The sequence below is a fragment of the Ambystoma mexicanum genome, chromosome 1p, assembly GCF_040938575.1.
Source record: "Ambystoma mexicanum isolate Mex_15411 chromosome 1p, UKY_AmexF1_1, whole genome shotgun sequence".
In the NCBI taxonomy this organism is placed as follows: Eukaryota; Metazoa; Chordata; class Amphibia; order Caudata; family Ambystomatidae; genus Ambystoma; species Ambystoma mexicanum.
In genome coordinates this window covers 137,228,102-137,243,960 of record NC_090921.1, presented here as the reverse complement: position 1 = coordinate 137,243,960, position 15,859 = coordinate 137,228,102, and the positions used below count along the sequence as shown (strand labels likewise).

Below are 15,859 nucleotides of genomic sequence, written 5' to 3'. Positions count from 1 at the left end.
GAAACCCCATTGGGTAATGTTTGTTTTTCAGGAACCAGAGTCATGGGGATCCAGGTCACAAGACCTTTAGTGGGGGCTCTCCCTACTCGGAAATAGAAGCAAGTAGTGGGTTACATCTGCCAGCAATGTTGACAAGCTTGCGTGTGCTTGATCCCTGACACCACATTAGTAACCCACTGGTCTTGTTTTGCAGGAAGAGCCCTGGGAGGATTGTGGATCCCATGCCGCTATGCTGTAACCCCTGACTGGGATTTATTTGTCTCGAGAGGACTGCTTCCAGATTGCAGGATGATGACCCATCAGCCTCCCTGTATGCCTGACATTTACATTGTGTACCTATGAGATATTTCTCTATGCAAGATATATTTATGCAGTACAATGCTTTATAATGTTATACGTGCAATACATTCCTGCATTATGGCTGACATTGATACCCTTATAATGGTGTGAGTCCATCTGTGCCCTGTGACGCATCCCTGTTCTGAGGCCAATTTTTGCTTCCATGTCCTTCCTGGCTGAGTGTCATACATGCCCCAAGAGCAATCCTACACTACGCCTAGGTCCATCTATCCCCGAATGCCCATCATTGCTCTGTCCACCCTCCTTTTAGGGCCATCCCTGCTCTATTGCCCAGCCTTCTTCTGAGGCCCATCCCTGTTGAAGACCCAGAAACAAGCCTGGACATTCGTCGGCACATCAGCAGTCATCATTCCCCCAGATTATAGGGAGTTAATCTTTTGTGTCTCATCCTATTCCTCTCCCTGGATCCTGAGCTGCGACTATGAATGCTGAGTGTCTCATCATCCCGTTCTTCTCTCTTGATACTGAGCTGCAGCGAGACATGTTATGCCTTCTCCCAGAGGCCACACCCCAGGAGGGAGATGCCGGCTCATGCGACTACAGAGGCTGAGTGTCTCATCATCCTGTTCTTCTCTCTGGATCCGGAGCTGCAGAAAGACATGTTATGCCTTCTCCCAGAGGCCACACCCCTGGAGGGAGATGCCAACTCATGCGACTGCGAATGCTGACTGTCTCATCATCCCGTTCTTCTCTCTTGATACTGAGCTGCAGCGAGACATGTTATGCCTTCTCCCAGAGGCCACACCCCAGGAGGGAGATGCCAGCTCATGCGACTACGAATGCTGATTGTCTCATCATCCCGTTCTTCTCTCTTGATACTGAGCTGCAGCGAGACATGTTATGCCTTCTCCTAGAGGCCACACCCCAGGAGGGAGATGCCGACTCATGCGACTACGAATGCTGAGTGTCTCATCATCCCGTTCTTCTCTCTTGATACTGAGCTGCAGCGAGACATGTTATGCCTTCTCCCAGAGGCCACACCCCAGGAGGGATATGCCGGCTCATGCGACTACAGAGGCTGAGTGTCTCATCATCCTGTTCTTCTCTCTGGATCCGGAGCTGCAGAAAGACATGATATGCCTTCTCCCAGTGGCCATACCCCAGGAGGGAGAACCGGGTCATGTGACTTTGAATTCTGGGTTTCTCATCGTCCTGTTCTTCTCCCTGGATCCTGAGTTGCAGGGAGACATGTTACGCCTTCTCCCAGAGGCCACACCCCAGGAGGGAGATGTTGGCTCATGCAGCTACGAAGGCTGAGTGTCTCATCATCCTGTTCTTCTCTCTGGATCCTGAGCTGCAGGAAACCATGCTTTGTCTTCTCCCAGAGGCCACACCACAGGAGGGAGATGCCGGGTCATGTGACTTTGAAGGCTGGGTGTCTCATCATCCTGTTCTTCTCCCTGGATCCTGAGCTGCAGGGGGGCATGTTACGCTTTCTCCCAGAGGCCAGCTTGTGTCCTTCTTTGCAAGAATGTAAGCTATAATTTTGTTATCCTGCCCCCTGCTAATTTAGCCATATGGGGCAAATCTAATGATTCTTGTGTATGATATCCTAGATGAATGCCTAATATCTTACCCTAGAATCAACTCTGCAACTAGCTCATACCATGTCCCTGCAAGGCAGATTTACTGCAAATATGTTTGTGGTTGGTGCCATACAAACAACAATAAATCAAGCCAGTGTTTTAGGCAGTGTCTCTGACTACTCCACTTGACATCAGGGAAAGCAGGTACCTCTGCATCCAGGTAGGCTAGTAGCTGTATTCAGATCCATGGAGCATCTTCTCATATTCTTCAATTGTGTTTGAGTGAGTGAACCACGAAGACACCAGTCACATCACTAATTACACTTAAATACTGAGGGTGTGCACCAGTAATTTGAAGAAGGCCTACAAAGGAGATCTGGGATCTAGCCGATGATCGGGCACACCACAGTAGAAGAGGTTATAGTGGAAGGAGGAAGCTGGATATAACTGGCATTGAAGGTCTTAATGGCCTTGAGAACAACTTCCAAGTTGAGTTCCGATGAGAGAGCTCATCTCCCTCTCAGCAAGGCCCACTCCTGTATCTCGCTGATGGACCCCAAGATTGACCATGCCTTCATAAAATATTGGGCCATCTGAGAAGTGAGACCCTCAGAGCCAACTTAGCTAGAGACCACCAGCACAACAGCGTATCTAAGAGCCAGGTGAGCAATGGATGGACCTCTACGCTGTAGTGTCCCATACTTCCCTGCATCTAGGAATGAATCTTGCACCCTTGAACTTATTTCGGACACATAAACAGGGTCCTCTGATGGTGGCTTGCGCACCAAGTCCTTGGCGCCATTTGGAAGGCATTCAATGGCAGTTTTTGACAGTGATCTGTGTCCCCACTCCCAGTGTTGCCATTGAGCTCTAAATGCTCAGCAGAACAGCAGTCACAAGCTGGTCCAGAGGAGCCCTCTGAGGACAGCAACCAATTTACTGTAGCATCCCTCTGAACTGTTCATATGGAGCTGCAAGGCCACACACATTCAAACATTGTGACAATACATACCAACAGAGAAGGTGATTTTCCACCAGGGGACTGAAAGGGAATTGACCCTCTTGGGGTCTCTCTCTGCCTGTGATGATAATCCTGCTTCCCTATATCTGTTAACGCGCCACACACCACTAGGCTATGCTTTAAGCACTTGACAACTTCTAGCATAGTTGAGACAAGGAAACAACCAGCTCAGCCTATTTATTTAGACAAAGTATCCAGCACCTGGATGGTGCAGTGCCGCAGCAGTACTAACTAGATCTGCCAATTGCCCCCATGTATACACACACACACACACTCTCCCCCCCCCCCCACTGAGGCTGCTACTGCATCTGCAAGGAGTGCTGCAGATCAAAGGAGTGTGTACCAGCAGAGATTATATACACATAGGGTCTCCTTATATTTATAGGTAGTGTGGCCCATGACAATGCCATGAAACACAGAATACTAACCTTGGTACTGAGTGCACTTACCCAGCATTTTGACTGTCTGCATGTTGCTCCTGTCTCTGTGGCATCTCCGGCGCCTCCACAGCTTCCGGCCAATTAGGCTGTACAGCAAGCTAAGACAGCAGACAGGAACGAAGAAGTAGAGGCTTGACACCCACATCATAATGTTCAGAAGCCCGGAGGTCACAGCATAACTGGTGCATTTGCATTCTCCAGTCTCCGCAGGATCAGTCCCATTCTCAAACTCCACCCCCACAAGGACAAAGACAGGACCAGCGCTAGACAGGGCCACAAGCCAGAGCGCCATGATCAACAACTTGACTTTGGTGCGGGTGATGAGCACTTTGGCCCGGAGCGGGTAGCAAACTGCCAGGTAACGCTCCATACTTAAGGCTGTGATGTGGAGGACGGTGGAGTATGTGCAACCCTCGCTGAAAAACTGGGAAAGCTTGCAGATCAGGTCACCCAATCTCCAGGGCCGGTAGTTCCACATCTTGTACAGGTCCAAGGGCATGCAGAGGAATATGAAGACGTCCGACAGCGCCATACTTGACAGATATAGATTGGTGGTGGTCCTCATTCCTCGGGACCTAGAGATGATGAGGATGGTCATGACGTTGCCCAGCAGCCCAACGACAAAGAGCAGGATGCAGATGATGGTGACCAGACACAAGGCAGAGAAGGGGAATGGGTAGAAGACCACGACCTCATGGATGCTGGCATTGGCACATCCTTCTGTGCAGTGTGGGGAGGCGATCTCTGGGCTTTCAGTATCATTGGCCATCTTATTCCACAAATTCAGTCTGATAGAAATTGTCCTAAACCACTTGGTAATTTTTCAGGTAAGTCAATCAAATGGTTGAAAAAGATTCTGGTTGTCCATAGGGCAGGGCAAAATCAGTCAGTGATGAGAATCACACAGACCTTTGAAAGATAAGTCAAATGAATCTTCATTGACTGAGTCAGAACCTCTTATCTTAAAAGCGCAACATCCTCCAATCACTGATTTTTATCCACAGGAAAGAACGTTGTGGTCCGGGCAAATTTGAAGCCTTTTGCCACATTCTGAAGCTATCTGTGCCAGACTGTCAAAGTACGAGTGCCACGAAGACCCGCAGATCCTGGTACTGGAACCCTGCCAATGGTGATAGCCTAGGACTGGAAGCAGTTAGAAGATATTCAGTATGAGAAATGCTCATCACAACTGTGCATCAATCAAAATTACCATTGAACCACAATTAGCATACAGTAGCAATGATCAGAATTCTGCATTCCTGATGCATGCACATTGCAATTAAGTACACAAAGTGAGCTCTGTATCCATTGTTCCCCTTTCTGGTGCATGTCAGATATTGAGCATGGTTCTCCTTCTACAGCTCACACTGGCTTGAACACACAACCTATTATTATGAAGTTACCCAGAAGGTGTGCCTATGTGGTCTGTAAAGGGGGAATCAATTTGCATCTGTATGCAACCTAGAACACTTATCACTGAAACCAAACATAATTGACAATTTTACAGTGAAATTATCTGTCTGCTTTTATGAATGTGCTCACAACTTTATTCCTAATTTGATATGTTGATGTGGTCTGGGGTTTCATTGTTGTCAAGTATCCAGGATATTTGAATTCTAATCCCAACTTTCTAACTTCACCAAAGTCTATGATCTTGAGTAAATTATTGCAACTCCTTTCACTCAACTCTGACTTTTAAAATGTGTTGATCCATCTGACAATTTAAGAAAGTCCTAGTTCAAGTAGAGAATTCAGTTGTCTCCACTCAGATCCTGCTGCCTATGGCGCTTTTACCCAGGCAAATGTCACCCACAAAATAATTCACACTGATCACCCACACAGAAAAATGTAGCCACCCTAAAATACAAGACCACAGCCACCCCCAATAGCTGTAACTACCCCTTCTGTAAGTGTAAGCACATGATCTAACCCACTTGTCATTAAACATAGCCCCTTTTCCTCTTTGGCCTACCAAAATCTTTCCCATATACTCTCCAAAATAATTAGAATCTGCTTCCACACCCACTGATAATCCATTTGTTGCCATCAATTCAGGAATGGTGTGCCGCCAATGATTTCTGCCTTAATGCATGTAAGACTGAGATGCTCGTCATTGGGACACCTGCTCCCCCCTTTCTTCTCTCTCTCTGGCTGCCCACTCTGGGCCCTCTTTCTGCTCCTTCCTGTGAGTCTAAGAACCTTGGTGTCATCTTCGATTCCACCCTCTCCTTCTCTCCTCACATCTCTGACATTTCTAAGAGGTCAAACTATCAGCTGCACCACCTCAGAGGTATTCTTCCTTTTCTCGCTATCCCCCAGAAGCTCACTGTCTCCAGAGCGCTGGTCCTCTGTAGGCTGGACTATTGCAACAGCCTCTTTCTAAATCTTCCTGCCTCTACTCTTCAACTTTTACAACTTCTCCAGAACAGGACTGCGAGACTTGTCCTTGGGCTCAAGCCCAGGGATCGTATCTCTCCAGCTCTGAAATCTCTTCTCTGGCTCGCTGTGGCTGCACGGATCATGTTCAAGACCCTCTGAATCGTCCAAAGGCTTTCTGGGGCCTAGGACCACTCTACCTCCAAATTCTTTTAAAAAACATATTCCTTCTCGAGCTCTCTGCTCATCCACCTCCAACTTTCTGAAGGTCATATGCTTCTTCAAGCAGAGAGTTGGGTAGAGATCTATCTCCTCGGCTGGGGCCTCCCTCTGGAACAGCCACCCTGCCTCTCTCAAACTCCAGCAGAACCACGTCTGGTTCCGGAAGCAACTCAAGACCTTCCTTTTCGCTTCTGCTTTCTCTCTTCCTCTCCCCTGCTGATGCACCTGACTGCTCTGCGCACTGGTCACCTGGTCACTCTCTGAGCTCGGGCCCAGGCTCCTTCGTGTCCAGTTGCCCTCACATTGCCTCTGGGCTCCCCAGCACTTAAGGGTCTGTATCTGCAACCCTACAGTCCCTTCTCTCTGCACTTATGAGCCACCCACTGGCTGCACTTGAGAGTTAACTGCACTTCCCTCTTCCTTTCCCCCCTGGCACTTCCCCTTCCCTCTACCCCGCACTTGCGAGATCTTAATGACGCAAGGCCAAGTAAGATTGTTATTTTGTCCTCCCTTTGTTTCCCCCTCCTTGTCTTGTCGTGCCTAGAAACACTTGTGTACAGACACGTTACAAATGCCACATCATATCAAACACTCTGGGCCATTTTATTGAGACATGTAATACGGTGGCCTGGGACATGTTACATGACAGGCCCGCCCACCGAATTCTGGTCATTTGCATGTCGGAGAGGGATCTCCAGCATTTGTACCGGCATGAACATGCATTCTGGTGAAAACACTGATGCATTTGTATGGGGGTGAAGTCGTGGAAATGCAAGTTGCATTCTGCCCTTCAATAAAAATGTATGAAAATGGGGAGTGATGTAAGAAATATGTGTACAAGCCTTGCGCAAGGCTTTTACGAATGTTTCTTACGTTACGCCCCTAACGAAAATAAGGCCCTTTGATACTCCAACCACACGCCAGTATTCCTTCTAAGTAAAAGTATTGTAGATTCATTGAGTAGATACCACAGCCGCCTGTTATACCTTGCTTTCGTGTATTTTCTTTTTTAATATTAAATCTTCATACACTGTTTTTTTAAATAGTTTACAATTCATTTTATTAATATTTCATAGTTATTATTACACTACACAATTATTTGTTACCAAAAACTCCAATGTGGACCGACATAAATGGTGTGCACCATTTCCTGCTACCACTCCAATTTTTTATTAATTCCAACTTCACATTCCATACCCAACATGTTTCATTCCTTCACGCTCCAATTTAAAACACAGTTTAGCCTGGAAATTCATCAGGGGTACACCATTGGTCAATTCCACTTTAACAGAACAGGTGTCAGGTATACTAACATCTTAATTATGGTACAGAAAAAAACACATATTCCTCATCTATGAGATCTCCTATGTCCAGCTTCAACTGCTTTGGAAAACATTTTTCAGCAGAGGGGCGCTGTGCATCGATGCAGTCGCCTCGATGTCCCTCAAGGGCCTCTGTCGCAAGGATAACGTCATCGAAGGTATATATGGAACGCGCAGCGCCCGTTGGCTTCAGTGCCGTTTTTCCGAGTAAGCTATTGTTTCGTGAACTACAGCGCGCTTCATATTATTACTTCGTAATGTCTTCATCTTCGACAACCCCTAAGACCGGGTTTAAGAAGTGCCAAAACGGAGGCGATAAAATGTCGCTGACGTACCCACATCGAGTTTGTTTGTGGTGCCTTGGTGTGAAGCACAAGACCTCGGCCTGTCAGTCATGTCAATCGATGACAGGAAAAGCTCTGAAAGAGCATAAAGGGGAATTGGTGGTAGGTAAACTCCCCAATAAAACCCCTTTGACTACCCCGTCAAAAAAACATTCCCACAACAAAGCAAGAGGCGACTCTCCTTGATGGAAGAAAACTGAAAAATCTAGGTCGCGAAGTGGCTCTCACCACTCCTCGTCATTGTCGAGAAAATAGAAGAAAAGGCATCATAGATTGTCTCCTTCGTCTTCCTCTTCCGACTCATCTCCAGTGAGGAATATATCTTGCCCTACTAAGGCATCTACTCTGGCTGAATGGGAATCATTTAAGCAGGAAATGCTAAAAACTTTAGAGAGTCAGAAGCCCTCCAAAAACAAGTAGGCCATGCTCTTACCGCGCCTTCTGAAGATGGTAAGGAAAGGGCTCGAGCCAAATCCTACCTGCCCTCGAGCTCGGCACATAGGCCAGATTTTCATCGAGAGTCGTCAAGGCCTCAACATGATGAAAAATCATTGAAGACTCTGAGTCATCGAAGTCTGTCACGGACAAAGTCCACAGACATGTCGACGTAGAAACCATTGGCGCCATCAAAGACATCAATGCCAAAATCAAGTTTGGCGATGACTTCATCGGCATCTGGCTCCAAACCATCGACGCCTTTACCAAACATTCAAAAATTCTTTACACCATTGCCAAGAAAGGATTCTTTTTATCTCTCACGTCAATTTATGAAGACTATAGGCCTTCAGACAACAATAATACTCCCTTTCGGTTACAATAAGGCACACCTAATGTTCATGATAGTTTTATATCAGAGGAATCTATGATGCAGGACCTGTGTGATAATTTACAAACAGCCAGTGGGATTGACACCTCTCCAGAATTGGAATTTGGCAAGCCAGACACAGCAGATCACACAGATGCCTCTTACAGGCAATTAATGACCAAGGTCATTAATTATCTGGGATGGAGCAGGCCTGTCCTCGCATTCGTACAGGATGACCTCACTGATATCCTGGACAAAGTTCCTCAAAGGGATCTAATCCTGCCATTTCATGTTGCTCTACAAAAAAAGAGTAAGTGCAAACTGGGAAGCACCAGAATCAAGTCCGGCAGTCAATACAAATTTGACCAAAAAATATAGACCGTCAAGTAGTGACCCCCGCTACTTGTCTAAACACCCTACTCCAGAATGTGGTGCAAGCAGCAACCTCTACCTCCAACCAAGCTGTCTATCTGACCATCCAACCAGATTTAGATAAGCGTATGGATGCCTGTTCAAAGAAAATGTTTTCTGCAGGGAGCATGGCTCTCAAGTCAGCCAACTCTACATGTGCCCTTCCAAAATGTACCTTCACCCTATGGGACTGTATATCCATGTTGGCTGAACATATTCCCAAAGGTGAAGAAAGGGACGGCTTCCTGGCCATTGTGAAAGATGGGAAAGAGGCCATGTGTGAGTCTCTACAGTCAGGTTTGGATTCTGCTTACAGTATCAGCAGAGCCATGGCGGCAAGCACCGTGATATGCAGGTTTGCGTGGTTAAGGAAGTCTGGGTTTGCACCAGACGTGGAGTCTAGACTCCTTAATATGCCCTTTGACGGGTCTCATCTTTCTGGCAGAAAGACTGACGAAAGCCTTGAGAAGCTGCAGACCTCGAAGGAGGCAGCAAAGTCTCTAGATGCCGCCATCAGGCAGCCTCAGCCTTTTCACCCCAGTGGACCTTCTTGGAGGGGTAGATCCTTTTGCTTCTACTCCTCAGTTGAAAGAGCGAGAGGAATGGCTGGCCAAAGAGGTCAAAGAAGATTCCCTTGTGGTGGACGAGGGAGAGGTGCAAAGGCCGCCCAAGCAGCTGCATCTTTACCATCAGCCGCTGCTTCGCTGCCTCAAAACCTTTCTGAGGTCTTGACTCACGACACCCCGTTGGGAGACAGAGTGTCTCAGCATCCGGAAGAATGGCATTACTTCGGATGCTTGGGCATTAAAAACCATAGCGCAGGGTTACTGCATCCCTTTGATTCAGAGACCTCAGAATCATCCACCGGGTACCATTTGTAAAAGGTTCCAGATCCATTCCTTTTGCATGTAATTTTGACCCTGCTAGAGAAAGGTACTATAGAGCCAGTATCTGTAACGGAGAGGAACAAAGGATGGTATTCTCCATATTTCCTAATCCCCCAGAAGGACAGATGACTGAGACCCATCTTGGACTTGAGATACGTGAAGAAGTTCCTCAGGAAAGACAAGTTCAAGATGGTCACACTTTATCAGTTCCTTCAGGCCCTCCAGCTCCACGATTGGATGGTGTAATTGGACCTTCAGGATGCTTATTTTCATGTGCCAATCTATCTCAAGCACAGAAAGTACCTGAGGTTCGCCATTGGCGGTTCTCATTATCAGTTTCGTGTTCTGCCATTCGGGCTGACCTCTTCTCAGAGGGTAATCACCAAACTGATGGCAGTGGTGGCAACTATTCTCAGGAGAGGGGGGGATTCATGTCTACCCCTACCTGGACGATTGGCTGATCAGGACACATTCTCCTGAACAAGTCCTGCATCATCTCAGCATAACCTGCCCCTCTCTTCACAAACTGGGCTTCTCCCTCAATTACAAGAAGTCCCATATGATATCATCTCAAAAGCACCAATTGATCGGGGCTTTACTGGATACATCCTTGGGAAAAATCTCCCCACCCGAGGTGAGGGCTCAACACATTCTGCAGATGGTCACCAAATTTCAGAGTGCACGGCGTCTCCCGGCCTTTGACTTCTTGAGGTTGCTCGGCCTAATGGCATCCTGCATTTTCCTGGTGCCAGAGGCTCGCCTGAGAATGAGATCCCTTCAGTTGTCTCTCAGGACACAATGGGCTGAATTCTCGAGTAACATGTCAGACCTACTTCAGGTTCCAAACAGGGTCGCACAGGATTTCCTGTGGTGGGCCTGCGAGGACAACATTCTGAAGGGATAACCTTCTTGGCAACCATGGCCAAAGATAATGGTATTATGGACGCCTCACTCACGGGGTGGGGATCCCACACCAACAATCTGACAATCACCAGTCGTTGGTCTCCAACGGAGTCCAAACTACATATCAACACTTTGGAGCTGAGAGCAGTCAGACTTGTGCTGAAGGCTTTCTGCGCTCTGTACGGGGAAAGAATGTCCTGATAAAGACGGACAACACAGTGGTCATGTACTTCCTCAACAAGAGAGGAGGCGTAGGATCACTACCACTGTGCAGAGAGGCAATGCAGCTCTGGTTCTGGGCAATACAAGAAGGAATCTCCCTATCAGCAGTTTACCTAGCCGGAGAGGAGAAGACAGCGGTGGATGCTCTGAGCAGGCAGAGCACAGTCTCCCACGAGTGGGAACTAGCTCAGGAAGTCATTCAAGAGATCTTCACCCTTTGGGGAACCGCTCAAGTGGATCTGTTCATGGCCAGTGTCAACCCGAAGTGCAAACTGTTCTGCTCCAGGCAATTTCCCCCAAGAGGAGCTCTAGGGGATGTGTTCGTAGTTGACTGGGAGTTTCCACTTCTGTATGCGTTTCCTCCAGTCCCCGTCATTCCTCGCATGATCAGGAGGTTCAGAAAATTCGGGAAATCTATCATCCTAATTGATCCGGATTGGGCCAGGAGGAGGTGGTACTCAGACTTTCTGGACATGTCCATCTGCCCTCCAAAACGTCTTCCACAAAGAGAGGACCTTCTCTCGCGATAGGATGGTCGGGTTCTCCATCCCGAGGTCAACATGCGCAAGCCTTCACGTATGGTTTGTGAGAGGTTGAGATAGAAGGTTTGGGACCTCCCGGAGGACGTAATGGAGATCTTGCTTGTGGAGTGCATTTAAAGACCCCAAACAGAAGTCCCTTTCACTTGAATAGCAGCCATTGAAACACTGCAACAAAAACGGTCTGGCTTTTTCTTTTGTTGTTCATGAACAATTAAAGAACCACGGGGAAAGGGGCCTACCTGTCATTATCAATGGACAAGCAGCAGTTTAATTTACAAAAGAAGGAAGAATCAAAGAATCCTGTGACATGGAAAGCAGGACTTTTAAACATTGGAAGCAACAATGGCCTGCACATGTGTTTGCAAATAAAAACGGCTTTAAAAAGCCATAATGGAAAAAGATATCCCTGCTCAAAGAAACATGTCAGGAAAGCAGAACAGGATGTGTGGGTTGACCAAAGCAATGAGAAATGTTTCACCCCCAAACCTCCAGTGACAGTTGAAGAGACACTTACTTCAGGAAAAACCTGTTCTGTCTTCGGGCAAAAACTTCACAATGAAAAGCCCCAATCCAGCTGGATGTCGCAGCTCCCATCTAATAACCCTGTAATACAATTTGGTGCTGCTGAAGGCATCACAATTCACTTTTCTGCAGACTTGCTGACAGGAAAGCAGGGACTTAAAGAGAAGGCCATCCTGGGCTGAAGCATGACTAAAAGGTGTGAATCCTTCTTGCACCCATTTCAGAGAGACTCATAAAAATGTATGGTCACAGGCTGACCCAGGGGAACAGATAGCTGTAGGGGATGAAACAGCCATCCCATTTGCTGACAGAAATACTCATCATTAATATAAAAGACTATTTCATTTTTAGGCATTTTGCACAGCAATCAGACTGGGGATTAATTTCATGTTTATGTCATTGTTCATGTAATTTCCAGGTGGGTTTGGGGGTATGAAATACATCTACCTGTGACTCTGGGAACTGTAATGGCCAGTTAGACTAGGTTCCTGACTGATCTGAACATATTACAACTGTGAAAATGGGTGAAAAGGTGGAAAGCGAAATTAGAAATATGCTTGATAACTTACATATTCATAACTGTTGTATATTTTATGAAAACAACAAAAATATGACACATGGCCATGCTACATCGTACAGATTTGGCGATCGGCTTATCTAATTCCCCACGATCAGCGAAAACAGAATATATGGTTCGTATGGCAGTTGCTAGTACAATTATGAAGCTGTGATGCATAACTAGTTTTTGCCAAAAAGTTGTAAGGAGAACAAAGTATGATGACAAATTGAAAAGACAGATGTTGCTCCCAATCCCTAAACCAATCCTGACTGGGGGCGGAGCGAGAGCGTGGGTAACTGTCCAATTCTAGCGGCAGGGATTGCAGGGTACTTCCCCTAGATTGTAAAATTAGTGATGTAATTTCTGCTATATAAGGGGGACTGTACTAGGACTCGGGACAGTCACACAACATCCGGGGAAGACAGAAAAAGGAGGACGGAGAGAAGGCAGCTGAATCTTACCATCTTTGAGAGTGCAGTGACTAGACCCCTGCCCTATCTTTCCAGAGTGTCCTGAGATGCAGCTGGCCTTCCTGAAACTTAAACAAAGGCTTGCTATGTAAGTAGCAATAGCCCCAACCCTAAATTGCATAAGCCCTTCATTTTTGTAGCAGTGCATCGAATATTTCTCCATTTCATCCCCAAATGCCACTGTAGTTCAACCATCTCCCCATAGAAGAATCTCTTACTTGCCTGTGTATGTTAGCATATCTCCATTGAAAAACCCCTTATTTGTCTGTGTAAATCCTTAGTATTTTTTGTAAGTAAATCAATTAATTCCCCCATGGAATTTCACAGGATAGCGATGGTGGAGCTCGAAACCAACAATCTTTTTCCCAGTGGTTTTGCTAATTATTATAGTCATTAAAGTGTTGCTCAATAGAATCAATCCCCTTGTGAGCTGAAAAACGAATTTGTCTGTGTTTAAATGATGCCCTGCTAAGCGAATTTTCATTTGCCAGCATCATTCCTCTTTGCATCTGTCAGCCTCAACCAAAACCTATTTGATTTTTGTGAGCTAAACCTCTTTCCCAGAGCCTACCTGTCATTATAAACCTCAGTGTAAACGAATTTCCATTTGCCACTGTATTTTCCCTTTGCATTCGCTTTCTCCCAAAAATTGATTTTCGTACTTTATTTCTATTTTCCCTGGTGTGCTGATTAGTAGTCTCTAAAACTTTGCTGTCTCCTAAGTGTAAGCAGTGCAGATTTTCTTCGATTATGTCCCCTAGCATTTGTGAGAAATAATCCAAACCCCATTCTTCCATTTTGCTTCAAATGCAGATTTTCCCTTTCTTTGCTGGCTTCCCATATTGTGGTGGTGGGATTCACCCCAATACTGATTTTCCCCCTGTATTCCTACTCCTTGCCACTGCCTTCGATTCAAAGGAATCAAGTGCAATTGATGTTTAGGGGTGAGTGTTGCAGCGGGGAGTGCTTAACTGTAGGTGCTATCGCTTTGTGTGGAATTGTTATTTTCCTGTTTTGTCATTTAAACAAAAGCAAGTGTAACAGTCTATTTCAACTTGGCCATTCTAGATAGGACATTGCATTTTGTGGTTGTTGTATTTTGATTATCCTAATTTACATTGAATAATAAATTAATCAATATATTATTAATACACGTCGGCCTTGTTCCTAGTCCATGGTGACACAGGGTGCTGGTGGAGGTTGGTTGCGAGACGGGTTGGAGGCCTACTCAAAAAAATCCGTACTATACTTAAAATAAAAAGCGTTTTATTGTGCGCCACATTCACTGTTGGAGAACGAGTTCCCTGGCTGGCGTCTGCTGTCTAATAAACCTTGACAAAGTGGGGGCTTGTCTGGGTTTATGGAACACACCTTGTAATAAACCGTGACAGTGCAACAAAGCAGACTAACCCATTGAAGGTATTGTTACTTTTAGTGGATAGAAAGCTGGGTTGCATTGCAAAGGCGCCATCCAAAAATGTGTACCCTAGGTGTCCGGGCTGTGTCTCAAAATAAAATATTGTAAGCAAGAACTAGACAGGAGCAGGGTGGAGATCTTGCACTTGCATAGATAACCGAGCAGAAACAGAACACTCTTCACAATGAGCACCGTGGAAATTAACATGGCTAGGTAGCACCTCCTATCCAAATTGTTTATTAGAGGGGAATGGGCAGAACAAAAACATGAAGCCTGGCAATATAGAATGATGCAAGAGGTGACCTCTATAAATATGGCAGGACAGTGGTAAATCCTGACAGAGTTTTGTATGACGCAGAACAACAAAAATGTGCAAATTAAAATGGTCCAGCTCACTGCATATATGTACTTTACATGATATTTATGGAAGAAAGGTACCGGAAGAGTGTAGCCGCTGTGCAAAATCAATCTGAGCTTTTAGATCAAACACAGAATGAGTTAAGGCAGGTAGAGGAGAAAGTGCTACAGACCCAAAATATTGAGTTAGCATTAGATGACATCATTCAACAGCTAAAGGATGAGTTGGCCGCACGGCAACAAATTAATTTAGAGTGAGAGTCCTAATTCTCTGCAATAGAAAAGGAGTGCCAAGAAGGGGTTGACAACCTCAAAGAGAGTAAGCTAAAATTCAATCAACAAGTGGCGTACAATAGAATCTGCGAAGAAAACATGTGCGTTTTGAAAAATCAGATTAAGAAATTGGAAACGCAGAATAACCAGTTGAGTATTAAAAAAGAGGTCCATTCCCAAACAGATTTTGACCGGGAGCGCCATAAGTTGAGCGCTATGAAACAGCAAAGAGATCACCTCAGTGAACAGAATGGAACACTGTTTGAGGAAAAAGATGGCGTATGCCAGGTAATATGCCAGTTGAAGACAGACCTGGAGAAAGGCGAGTCACGTTTTCAGGAACTGACTGACCTAAACGTAGAGAATGAAAAATTAATGGGACAGATGAGACAGATAGAATGTGACCTAGAGCATACAATACAGACCAAAAATGCGCAGAGGGAGGATATTAGTCTCCTGCAACAAGAATGGTCTGAGCAGTCCCAGACAATACAAGATACACAGAAAGAAAATGAGGCTCTTTGTGAGGAGAATAGGGGACTCCAGGGCAAAGTAGTAGCACAAGGTATGGTCATAGAACCCAGTCAAGCCCTGATAGCAGAGCACAAAGCTCAGGACTCTGCATACTGCCAAGAAATAGGGGTAGAGAAAGATAAATTAGAGAAGGCGCGTCCTAGTTTTAATCAGGCATTGAAAAACCCGGGACTGTTAGGGGATGGAAGGGCAACCCCTGATCACTGTGTGATGTCCTCTGTCCCAGGGGCCTCAAGCCGATTTACCACCTTATGTGCACAAGGCCCTGCTAACTTCTTACCTATAAGTTCACAAGAACAGAAGAATAGGAGGCAGCTGGACTTAAGTAGGCCTAGCATGACTGAGA

General features: G+C 46.0%; 1 protein-coding gene and 1 long non-coding RNA gene across 2 annotated transcripts in view; one reads left to right on the top strand and one right to left on the bottom strand.

Annotated features, from left to right (window-relative positions):
- The window catches only part of LOC138567123 (growth hormone secretagogue receptor type 1-like), a 77,665-nt gene extending 73,337 nt beyond the window's left edge, over positions 1-4,328 (bottom strand). Inside the window, exon 1 of the mRNA XM_069645018.1 lies at positions 3,357-4,328. Within this exon, the coding sequence (XP_069501119.1) occupies positions 3,357-4,116 (760 nt within the window). The 5' untranslated portion in view covers positions 4,117-4,328. The remainder of the gene's footprint in view (positions 1-3,356) is intronic.
- Positions 1-15,859, top strand: part of LOC138567132 (uncharacterized) — a 307,846-nt gene that overhangs the window by 267,179 nt on the left and 24,808 nt on the right. The window contains exon 2 of the long non-coding RNA XR_011302108.1: positions 194-310. This is a non-coding gene — a long non-coding RNA (uncharacterized lncRNA). The remainder of the gene's footprint in view (positions 1-193; positions 311-15,859) is intronic.